At 38.2% G+C, this 12,693-nt stretch overlaps 1 protein-coding gene across 11 annotated transcripts in view; it reads right to left on the bottom strand.

The window, feature by feature from the left end:
* Wac (WW domain containing adaptor with coiled-coil) overlaps positions 1-12,484 on the bottom strand; it is a 68,231-nt gene extending 55,747 nt beyond the window's left edge. For 4 of the 11 annotated variants that reach the window (XM_077802334.1, XM_077802335.1, XM_077802340.1 and 1 more), the window contains exons 1-3: positions 10,961-11,477; positions 10,534-10,569; positions 8,841-9,055 (exon numbers count right to left, since the gene is read on the bottom strand). In XM_077802334.1, coding sequence (XP_077658460.1) covers positions 8,841-9,055; positions 10,534-10,569; positions 10,961-11,001 — 292 coding nt within the window. In that variant the 5' untranslated portion in view covers positions 11,002-11,477. Of the gene's footprint in view, positions 1-8,840; positions 9,056-10,532; positions 10,570-10,777; positions 10,798-10,960; positions 11,478-11,568 lie in introns of those variants that run through there. The other 7 variants (XM_026410597.2, XM_026410602.2, XM_077802337.1 and 4 more) reach the window with 5 other exon arrangements.
* Positions 12,485-12,693: the final 209 nt, after the last annotated feature.

Here is a 12,693-nt window from a genome sequence, read left to right as displayed (position 1 = left end):
CACAACCACTGGCAAATAATCCCTCTAACATCCAGATTTTGAATGATGTTAAATTCGGAGTTTCTCCTGCTGTGTGTAATCTTCCTAGACATGCAATTTATAAATATCTAATTTAAACCAAGTTTTATTTTCAAATTGTTATCTAAGCTCCATCCCCTATTACTCCAATTAAAGGTAATTCGGGCTGTAAGTGAACTGTAGCAAGTTTCTCAGATAATCCTAATAAGCAGTCTTATTCAGGACTTTTGCAGTTTTTGGTTTAACTCCTCTGTCCCAAAACATTACCAACTCCTGGATAGGGGTTCGTGCCCAAATAAAGTCCCCAAGGCTTTCCTCACATGCTTTTCACCTGCCAAACTACCCAACATTTTCCTTTCTAATTCTAAAGATGGAAAAAGTAGCTGAGACACAGGGCTGCTAATCTCACACAAATTTTAATTATTCATAGGAGTAAGAGTAAGCCTACTGTTACAGCCCACACTAACCTCTAAGTGTTTTTACATAATTTTACTTTATAACAATCTTAAAGGACTGGACGCAAAAACCTAAGAGAATAAGTAGCACACTTAAGATCACATATCTACAAATATCAAGAGCTGGCCTTAAAATACTGAAAGTTTCAATGACTGAAAACTTCACTCATTAGTTAAGGATAGAAATAGGTTAAACTCCCTGAGCAGGAACTGAAAAGGATTACTAATCACTCCTTTTAGATTGGTACTTTCAGCACTAAGTAGCTACTGAATCCACTATGCAAATATTAAAGCGAAATTTCAGAGAAAAAAAAAAGTATAACACAATATCTTTATAAAAATTGTGGAAAGACCATTTATAGAATCTTATTTTATGGCATAAGATGTCGCCTACAAAACTAGTGATTAACTTGAAGCAATTTTACTCTCATGCCCCTGCATTTAATTATTTTCCCAATGAATGCGTAGTAACAAAAATGTTTGTAACAGAAGCACTATATACCTCAAGGATCTAATAATTCTAATCTTGCTTGGCAGAAATCAAGCACATAAAAAAAGTTCTTTAGGACTGAAGGTATATATATATATTTCAGTAGTAGAGTGCTTGCCTACTAACATGCACAAAGTCCTGGGTTTAATCCCCAGCACCACCAAAAATAAATAAGAAATAGAAACATTTGTAACACATTGTAACATAACAATTCTCCAGAACCTCAATGTCCAGTTGAGCAGCCACCAACCACATGTTGCAATCAGACACAAAATGTGGTTAGTCCAAGCTGAAGTATGCTATATACAAAAAACACACACTGGACTTCAAAGACCTTGTACAAAATAAGGAATATAAAGTATCAATGAGAATTTTTTAAAAATATATTAGGTTAGATAAAGTACACCAAAATTTGATTCCACTTTATTTTTTAAAATAAGCCTACACATATGGTTTGCATCTGCAACTAAGCTTTCTACTGGACTGGAGAGTGCTGCTCTAGAACCTTGTTACTCACATAACGCCAGAAGCATAGACATCACCTGGATTCTTATTAAAAGGCACTCCTGGGCTGTACCCCAGACCTGAACCAAAATATGCACTTTAACAGTATACACATTCAAACTTGAGAAGCACTATTCCAGAAAACTGCAATTTCATTTCCCTTAAATCATAACAATCTGAATATTCTTTTAGTTTTAGGTGAAGATACTGGCTTTACAGTTTCAATAATAGTAATTAATTGAAATGTTACAAGATGTTAGGCACCATTCTAGGAATATAAAGCAGATAAAAACTTTAAAAATAAACTTACTCCCTGTTCTGGTGAGAGCCTACATTCCACAGAAGGCAAAAACAAAAACTAAGTCCAGTCACTTCTGCTATAACATGTTTTGAAAAGTGAAAATTGGTTCAAATTCTAATGATCTATCGGGGAATAATGTAAATTTCCCCTTATTGAGAAATACCAGCTGCATTCAGCCAGAACCACGCTGCACAGGAATTCACAAAGCACACAGATACAGACTTCAAACATCCAAAAGCTCAATTTATCACATAAATCATGAGTCCCATCCATCTACATGGTGTTAAACTTTCCATCTGATTTCCAGATAATCCTCCATCCATTATTTTATAGTAACTCATGAGCTTTACAACCTTTCCACTAGATGCCCACTTTCACAAGAAAACTTCAGATTTCTATCAAAGTGTCATTCATTATAGTATTAATAGTCTTATAATAGTTCATAAAAATAAAATCCTGCTGTAATTTTTATGAGGTTCCTCTTTTTTAATGTAATTTGTCACTAATATTTTTTGAGTATTGTACTCCTAAAACTCATTTCCCATAAACCCTGTGGTGCAATTTTGCATAGCATGGTGACATTCAGGAATACATGTCAATGTTACAGTAAAATAAAAGTAAACATCATGTGAAGTAAGAGGAGAAACAAGGCAAGGGAAACACAAATGAGAATGGGGATGGGTGTTTCAGAATACTCATAAAAGTTAGGGAAGGCCTCTGAGAACAGGTAATATTCAAGCAGACAAATTACTGAATTGAAAGAGCACACCAGAACATACAAAAAGATTATCCATAAATGGAGAAGTATAAGGTGTAGAATCACTAAGGCAAGAACAAAGTTTTCCTATAAGGATAAAAAAAAAGAGTACAAACAAGGGAAAGAGTGGTAGATGATGCTTAAGAAATACCTAGACACCCAACTACACTAATATCATGGTACTACAAGCCTTGAAAAGTAATAAGGAATCATGGAGGGCTGTGAGCCTGAGAGTTGACTGGCATTTTAACTGATCATTGGCTACAGTGTAGGAAAACCATATGAAGCAAAAAAAGAAGCAGGAATACCACCATTTGGGGGGCTATTGCACAATTCCAGCAGCAGGTGGTAGCCAGGACTAAAATGATTGTACTTTATGTACACAGAAGTTACACACTTGATTTTCTACTATAATTAGGCAATTTGAAATAGAAATTTAGGTAAAGATATTGGCTTTCCAGTTTCAATAAAAGTAAACTAGAGACTTTACATGAATTAAAACTTCAACCGTACACCAGGAATAACACTGAGTGATCAACTTCAAAAGGTAGTTATGGTACTGGATGAACAACAATACAACAAGGCTTTGAAAATTATAAAGCATCATATATGCCTTAAAAAGACGACTGACCATTGGCTATATTAAGCCCTAAATAATCTCCAGGACTTGATCCAGTGTGCCAGATACCAACCCATTCTAGCATTCATTCTCTAGTATCATAGCAAAAAATCACATTCTACCCCAAAACCATTCTGAACAGAAAAACATGACATATTCTTCAAAGATACAAACTAGAATATATAACTTTCTGTTAATTATGGACCAAAAATCCTAAGTATGTTACACCAAAAATTTTACATCAAGCACAAGTAGAAAATGGTTCAAATTAAGACGCACTTAAAGGATCAAAGTGAACCACTCTAAAATACGTTTATTACTATAAAACAAATACCATTAATCATAAAGAATATATAGTAACTCTAAAAATACCAAAAATATTGAAATTATGTGATAAGAAACTAAGACAAAGGACTTGATACCAAGTATTCAAACATCACAAATTTACATGCTTGGATGTTTAGATCATATATATTGTTTTCTAAAATTAAACATACCAAACAATTGAAACAAAGACTTTTAATCTTTTAACCTATCCTATTTCTCTTGAAATGCAATATGTTTCCTATAATTTTTAAAACTGACCTATGTAAATCCAATTCAAATGTTTCTGATTAGTTAACTATCTTAGTAGAAAGCATGAATAAATTATAAAATATTTATCACTAGTAGTATTAACTGAAACCTGAGCACTAAATTCTGTGCAAAATTCCCACATTTCTTTGTAAACAATATTTGAGAACGTATCTTAAGGAAAGATGATTTCTTCCTAGCAAATTTTTTGGCATGCATTTAAACTATTTCCAAAATAAAGCACTACCTTGTGAAGACATGGCCTAAAAATGCACATACATTGTACCCATGTGTACAAGCAGATTCTGATATTGTACTCTAATTAGCCAAGATTTAACCAACCACTGAGGAAAGTTGGTTGAAAGTATTAATAGGATAAAAAAAAAAAAAGCACCTTTAATTTGTGCTGTAGTAAACACTATCAAGTGAACTTTCAATATACCTGTTTCATCTCTAACAAACCAGAGCAGAAAGAACTAATTTCTAAACTCAACTGTCACTTTTTGTTCAATTTTAGAAAACAAAATTTCCCTCATTTATAAATCTGTAAAAATTGACCTACCTACTCAGTGTCAATGTGAGGATCAAATGAGACTTTATAATACTTTCTAACAATACTGATACAATGCACATTTCATTTTGTTCAAAATGTACTTATTTGAAATAACCATATAATTTGTTTTCAATATGAAAAGACCCAAACATCATTAAATTGTACGTAAAACTATAAATTATTCTTAATGGTCCTTACTGAATAATTCCTTCAAAACATTAATGCAAATGTTATCCAAAATGCTTAAAAACAAACTGTTTTAGATTCTCAAGTTTTTTGCATGTTGGAATATTTACATAGACTACCAGTTAGACATTCCTCATCTGTTTCTATCTAAAACTGAGCATTTCTGCATGACACTCAACATGATTTCAGATTTTCAGATTAAGGATGTTCAATCTGTAATAAAGATTGTTAAAAAATACATTTTCAAATTTCACCAAATTAAAGCTAGCTGCCAAACAAGATAAAAATAGGGGGCTGGGGCAGTGGCTCAGTGGTAGAGTGCTTGCCTAGCATGTGTGAAACACTGGGTTCAATCCTCAGCACCACATAAATAAATGAAATAAAGGTCCATTGACAATTAATAAGAAAAAATATATTTTTTTAAAATGTTACTAGGTAGCTCTAATCTTCCAAATCTTCCAAAAACAATGCTAAAGGCAATTTTCCTTTAAAAAAAAAAAAGGCAGAATTTTAAAAAGCCATGTAAATTTACTAAAATCCCAAATTCAGGAATCAGTAAAGGATATCCTTCATTAAAAAAAAAAAATGTGGCATTTATACACAATGGAATATTACTCTGCACTAAAAAATAAGCTCATGGCATTTGCAGGGAAATGGATAGCATTAGAGAAGATTATGCTAAATGAAGTTAGCAATCCAAAAAAAAACAAATGCCGAATGTTTTCTCTGATATAAAGGGGGTGACTCAAAGTGGGGTAGGGAGGGAGAGCGCATGGGTGGAAAATTAACTCTAGATAGGGAAGAGGGATGGGAGGGAAAAGGAGAAGGGGAACAGCAAGGATAGTGGAAGAAGACGGTCATCATTATACAAAATTCATGTATGAAGATATGAATTTGGTGTCAACATACCATATATACAGAGATTTGATAAATTGTGGTATAAAAGTGTATTAAGAATTGTAATGCAAAAAAATTATGAATGTAATGCACTCCACTACTGTCATGTATGTATTAAAAAAAAAAAAAAAAAGGATATCCTTCAATTAACTAATTGAGCCAGCTCTCCCAAAAGATGTTTCTAACAAACTTCTAAGAAGTTTCTCACAATAATTGAGAGGGATAATGGGGGGAAATATATCCAAAAAGTTGAAGTTTGTACAATTATTCCCAAATTTAAAATTACTTGGTAAAATATTTAGAGCTGGACTTAGAATTAAACAAAAGAACAAACTCTCAAGACTTCCTTCTGCCTTGTTTTTGAACCCAATGAAAATAGACCAACCTACACTGTGTGCCCTTTTTTTTTTTTTTTTTTTTTTGAGGTCTGGGTGACAGATGCATCTTTAAAAATATATCTAAACTATAAAAACAAATCAAATTGATTTTTGTTTCTGGTTACATATAGAACAAAGTACATAAAAAATGTTTCACCAAGAAAATTATCTTCACATAATTAAAGGTAATTATAATAAATCATAAGTGCTAAAAAGGATAAGATCTCTCTAACCTCTAGATGCTAAATTGCAGTCTTATTTTAACCAAGATTTTTAGTAGTAAAAACAATCATCCTCAGTCTCTGCTTTTTTACATTATAACTTTAAGTCCTTTTATGCCTTCTGAACTGATAATTTTCAAGAAAATCCAAGATATCAAGAAAGATTACTGAAAAAAAAATTTTTATGCCAATAAAGCTCAAGCCTAAGGAAAACTAATAAAACATTTAACCAGTTTCTTATCTGTTTAAATGCAATTTACAAATCATAGCATATAGGCTTTTAAATTAGATATTTTTAATAGCCACTGATTAAATAATCATAAACTGAAAAGAACTGTTTAAAAATTCATAAACTGAAAAGAAATTTGAAATAAATAGTTCAATAGTAACTATTTAGTTGTTATACATACCCAAGAGTACAAATGACCCCTTTACTTGCATTTGGTTTTTGATAATGGATTTGAATTTACACATATACACTTATGTATACACACATGAACACTTATTAACATATATTTGAATGTTACAATGCCTAAAATAAAATCATACTTCAGAAAGTTTATTACACTTCACATATTAGCAATAAAAGAAAAAATGGGATACATATCTACCTAAAGTCAAAGCTTAATTTCTAAGTATTAAATGAGGGAAGAATCACCATTTTATATCCTTAAAAAACAGAATTAACATCAAGAATTTACTCTGGCCAAGCACAGTGGTGCATGCCTGTAATCCCAGAGGATCAGGAGGCTGAAGCAGGAGTTCAAAGCCAGCCTCAGCAATGTCAGTGAGACCCTGACTCTAAATAAAATACAAAATAGGGGGGGATGTGGCTCAGTGGTTGAGTCTCCCAGAGTTTAATCCTTAGTATCAAAAAAAAAAAAAAAAAGATTTACTCTGACCTCTGGAATGAAAAGATATTTTGTGGTATTATTCCTTAGTAATATACAGGAATATGGCAAGCAGATATATTAAAGATTGGGTAGACAAGAATGAACTAGTATTTGGCTCCAGAGGGAAGATAAGCAGTGAAGAAGTAAATTACAAAGTAGGGTCTAACTCAGCAAATGACTAGTTAGAAAAATCAGTAGAAAGTTTCTTACAAATGGAGTGAAAGTAACATCAGCAAAAACACAAATAAGAAGAAAATTAAAAGCTACAAAGTACCTGAAATTCACATGTAGTAAGAAAATGAAAATCAAAGTGAGGAAACAAATAGAGAAAAAATAAGCAACTAAACCACTAGCTCTTAAGAGTCAAGGCATTTAAGAACAGGTTTAAGGACCAGGATCATGTTATCTTGACTTCCCAGAGTATCACACAATTGTTGACACACAACAGATGCCCAATGTTTGTTGCATGAATAGGCAACAGACTGTTCTTGGGATTACTTCACCTGTGAAACGACTGGGCATGGTTCACTATAAATTGATGCAAAGCATTTATATAGACATTTCCTAGGGTATCTAAACTGACTTCTTGCTGGATCTGGGGATAGACAGATTAACTCAGTCACTCTAAAATAAGAACTTGAGAATCTATAAAAACTTAAAGAGTATGCTTATAAAGAGTTGATGTACCTTGTCCTAGTCTGTCACAATTGCCAAACTGCACAAAATACAGCACAGTGTAGCAAAACTAGGTAGTACCTGTCTTCCAAGAGCTACCATTTGAAATAAAATCCACTATAGAAGAGTGGCTGATAAATATCACGAGTTCTACATAACAGATATGGAAAACTCACTCACAAAATTACAAACATTAAGTTTAATCCTGCCAAAGAATCTGACACTAATAAACCCACCTGCTACTCACTTACAAACGTGGTTTATCTGCCTAAGTAGCACAAAACTACAGCTATATTCAAGAGAACTATTTTCCTCCCAAACATCCAAATTACTCCATCCCAAAAGAATCTTCTGACCATTAATAATTTCCTCAACTCTGAAATTACGTAGATGAGACCAATGTTTCTCACTTGAGTAAAGCTGGTTCTATTCCAAAAGACAAAATTTAAAAAGACCAAAAAGATGCAGGATTTTTTAAGTAAGCCTACTAGGAAGCTATTTATTAATAGGGGCAGAAAGCCACAGAGTACTTCACTTAGTGTCCCTGGAAGTTTTCAATTAAGATTTTATAATTAACCCATGTATGTTGTGTACTTCAACAATATGAGATCTTACAGAGAAAGAAAACATGGATGTTTTGATTACCTTAATGAAATTAGTTTGTTCCTTTATATAGATTTTAAATATAAAATTTTTCCTTTAGGAAATTTTGAGCAATATGAAAATTTACTTATTCTCAACGCCCATCACAAATACTTGAAGTCATAACTGAAGGGTATTAGCACTGAGCAAAAGAAATGATATTAACTCTCAATGAACACTGTACAGAAATTTAACAAGACCCTGGAGAATACAAAAAATAAAATTTTAAATGTTTACAACGAAAAACAAATTTCTGAATTACAAAACATTTTAAACCTAAGTTTTTAAGATTTGTAATTTATCAGTATCATTAGGAAACAGATTTTGAACCCCCTAGAAAATACACTGAAGGAGCAAACAAGGTTCTTAAAAGTAAACTGAAATCTTCACTTGAAAACTTGAAGTTCTTTTCCTGAAAAAAATGTCCTATATCTCTACCATCATTAACATATGGTAGACTATTCACAAATGCATTCCCTATTATCAGACACAAGAAACCACACTGTGTCAGCATCTTATTTCTATAGTAACTTGTTTAACAAACAACAACAAAAAAAAGACAAAACATGAGAACATATAACCCTATAGTAAAATTTCCAAAGTGAGGAAGTTACTATGTCCACTGTTTTACTTAGATTTGTTAAATATCTGTGAAAGTTTCAACAAGAAAGATACTCACCACCTTCCCTCTCTCTAACTCTGTGAGTATGCACATTTTTGGCCTTATTGTGACCTGTGCTGTCACTATATTTGTTTTCAGGACTATCAGATCTCCGCAACATTTTATTTGGTGGTGAAGGATCTGCGGCGTCTCGCATCTTTTCATGTCGGTGATCACCACTACTGGGGTGACTCTTCGATGAATACTTAAGTGCCTGTAAAACATCACCCCCCCAAAAAAAGAGAAAGAATTGAAACTTTAAATAACTCACTAAACTAATTCAATCACAAATTTTAGTGTATTTACTTCATTCAGTTTTATGAATTTATACCAATAAAATTAAAAGGTCCATTTTCAATTCTTCCTTTATTCAGACAAAACCTAAATGCTTAAGAGCTGGTTTGACTTCATATCACATTTAAGAAAGGAATCCCCTCCATTATCACATTAAAATAAGAAATCAAGTATTTTGGCACACTGATTCCTCAAAAAAATTTGAAATATCTGAAATCCCTTTTTGAAAGTTTAATCTAAAGAAAACTGGAAAACAGTACCACCATAATCAATTTCTGCTCTATTAAAGGCACACATATAAAGCAGTCTGCAAACCTTCATTTTTAAAGGGCATCACTTTCTTAGACCTTGCTCATCTACTCTTCCAGGTGTGGAAAATAAAATTTGAAGCTATAAAAATATTGCTCAAAATGAATTAATATATGAGCAACGTTCTCAAGAAAGCATAACAAAGTTTATTAACACACCTCAACATAATGGTTCAGTTTTAATCTAAGTATCTTAAAACAATCATGATATACCAGTCTTTAATGATGGGTAATTGTGTTTTGGGGACATATTCAATAGAATTTAATCTTTGAATTATGCAAATGTAACAAAAAATGTTTTAAACAGCAGGGGAACCTAGTGTTTTAAACTGGAGCTTTGACTCATACCAGACAGTTACAGAACTATGAAGTTAGGAACCTGTTCTCTTATCAGAATGATTATAGGCAGAAAGTATTCTATTGTCATCTGAGAGTTATCAACTATTTATGAAGCTCCCCTACACACACATACTGGGACCACGTCTACTGTAATTTTCTAAAACTTTACATTCAACAACTGACAGTGACAAAAAAAAAAAGAAACCTATATGCCTAGAACCATCTATATTAGAATGAACTGCCCAAGTACCCACAGATTTTAATTCTTACTAAAACAAATGCATCATCTTTCACTTGTAAGGCAATTACTTGCACCAAAAACAATTAAAATGAAAAAAGAAACTAGTTTACAACTGATTTGAGAGTTGCAAATCACTTAGATAAAAGGCCTGGGAAAAATAGCTAATGTCTCTTTAACTTTCAATGCAGTATATAAGTATGCCAAGGCAGTAAGTATGCCTCTGAAGTCACCTATCACTGCACCGCATGGATTCTTCACTTAAATAACCAAGTAAGATCTTCCTGGCTGTGAACGATTTTTTTCCCCTTAAAAAAAGGAACTTCCTCCAGTCACCTGTCAAAATAAGTCACTATACCTTGTTGGTGAGCGCTAATGAAACAACTCCAAATTTTAAGGTGGCCCGCGGTGCTAGTTTTCGCATTTGTTGCACCGAAGGGCCTGTAGCGACTTCTGAAGCCTGCGCTCGAGTAGTCCCTCCCTTCCCCCTCCGTCCCCTTCCAATCCCTCCACCCCGGCCTCGGCTGGTACCTGGTAAGGCTGCGAGTCCCCCCTCCGGTCGTGACAGCTGAAAAACAGGAAGAAAAACAGCGACATTAGACTTTGAGGGGAGGGGAAGGAAGAAAACGGGTCCGCTTACCGCCCCTCCCCGCGGGAGACCTACCAAACGTACCGGCGCGGAGCCCCCACACGCGCACACCGCGTACTCACACGGGACTCCGGGGAGGGCGAAACCCTGCGAACCCGGCCCCTCGGTCCCCTCCACCGCGACTCACTCTTTCCCTGCCCCTCGAGCGGCCGCTCCTCCTCCCCAGCCCGATCCGGATCAGGGTTAACAACAAAAATGGCGGCTCGGCCAGCTCCAGATAAGGAGGAACAGCCCCCCCGCCACCGCCGCTGCCGCCGCCGCCGCCCCCCGCCTCCGCTGCGGCCCGGCCCGAAACGAAAAGACAATTTACCCATCACTGAGTCTCTGCTGTTTCCTCGCATACATTACCATCAATGCCCGGCCTGTGAGTGTGTGTCGGGGAGGGGGGAGAGCGGCCGCGAAAGGCGGGCGGGCGGGCGCGCAGGCGGCGGCGGGCGGGCGGCAGCCCCGGCACCAGGGCCAGGCGCGCCCTGGGCGACTCTCAGCACCTCCTCGTTACTGGCGCCGGCGCTCCCGGGCCATCTCCCTCGGTCGACACCACGCTCACTCTCAGCCCGGGCAGCGGCGCCAACTACACGGCGGCAGCGCGAACCGGGGGGAGGGGGGTAAGAAGACGCGTCCGGCTCAGCCCTGCGGAGAGCGACTGCTACCTCCGCCTTCCTCTCCTTCTGCTCCGCCGCTTCCTCCCCTCCTCCCCCCGCCGCCGCCGCCGCCGCCGCTGCTGCCTGGTCCTTCTCCTCCTCCTCCTCCTCCCGCCGCCGCCGCCGGTGCCGCCGCTGCCGCTCCACCAACTACATCCGGGCAACTAGGACGCTGCGGCCTTCGGCAAACCTCGGCAGTTTCCGCCGCGCCCCTCCTCTTCCACAGTCGGCCTCCCTCCCCACCCCGCGCGGCTCCGGAACGCCGCCTTCGGCAAACCTCGGCTCGCTCCGGCCTTCCTCTTCCTCTGAGGCCTGGCTCGCCTCCTCACGACCCGTCAGGCCTTTCCGGTTGCCGCTTCTTTTCCTCACGCGCAAATCTGGTCGCTGCCGTTCCAGTTTAGGGATAGTCCTGCTCGGCGACCTGCTCGAGGCTGGACCCAGGGGCCTCGGGCTGTGTAGGGTGGGAGCTGCCTTTGGGAGGAGGACCGCAGGGCGCGAGGGACGCCATCGCGGACTAAATAAGGGAGGCTGCGGCGGCTGCGCGTGCGCCCAGAGGCGCAACGGCGGCGCGGGGCGGGGGGCGGGGTGTGCCCTTCGGCGAGCTCTCCGGCCGCCGGCCCCCGCCCCTTCAGGCTCAGACGTGGTGGTCGAAAACCCCCTAATTGGGCGACTGGCGGACGGTTACCACGGAAGCTGCCTCGTGGGCCGCAGCAGAAGTCGCCCTCGGGGAAGTGGCAAGCGTGCTCCTGCGCGGTGAGGCGCGGCCCCGGAACCCGGAACCGCGGCTGGAGCACCTAAGCTAACCGGACGCCTAGCACGCGTCTGGGCAGGAGTGCGCTCCCCTCGCGGCGCTCTAGAAGCTGAAAGAAAGCGAGATTTCCAGGCAGGAAATGCGAATATGGAGGATTTGAGGGTGCTGTGCCGAACGGGAGAAGGCTGAGTGCCTGAGTGGCTGTTAGGTCTCTGGAGAGCCCTGAATTGGGGAGGGAGAGCCGCTCTGGCCGTGAATTAAGACGGCGGAAAAGATCGGAGACGTTGGGGATGGGTTACTTGAAAACCAAATGCCTGACCGTCTCATTATTTTCCGTCCCCAGCCGTTTTCTCCCCACCCTCCCGTTAGTTCCCATTTTTCCCTTATAGTTCTTTACTGAAGTTCTTCGGTAAAAGAACAGTCTTTTGGAGATTCAATACGTGAATAAAGGCATGGGATGTGCTACGTGAAATTGCTGCAAATGTAATGTTTTGTACTGCGGTAGACGGGTTGGGAGGCAAAACGTCAAGTATACCTATTAATGTGGTATTCCAGTGATTTATTATTTGTGCCCTGTCTCTGTAAGGGGACGGTGATTTAATGAAGGATTGTAGTCAGTGTAAAACGTAGAAAAGACAAATCGGAAGAAAA

The sequence above is a fragment of the Urocitellus parryii genome, chromosome 9 (assembly GCF_045843805.1).
Source record: "Urocitellus parryii isolate mUroPar1 chromosome 9, mUroPar1.hap1, whole genome shotgun sequence".
NCBI lineage: Eukaryota > Metazoa > Chordata > Mammalia > Rodentia > Sciuridae > Urocitellus > Urocitellus parryii.
Note: the sequence above shows the minus strand (reverse complement) of the source record. Positions and strands in the feature narration are given on the sequence as shown.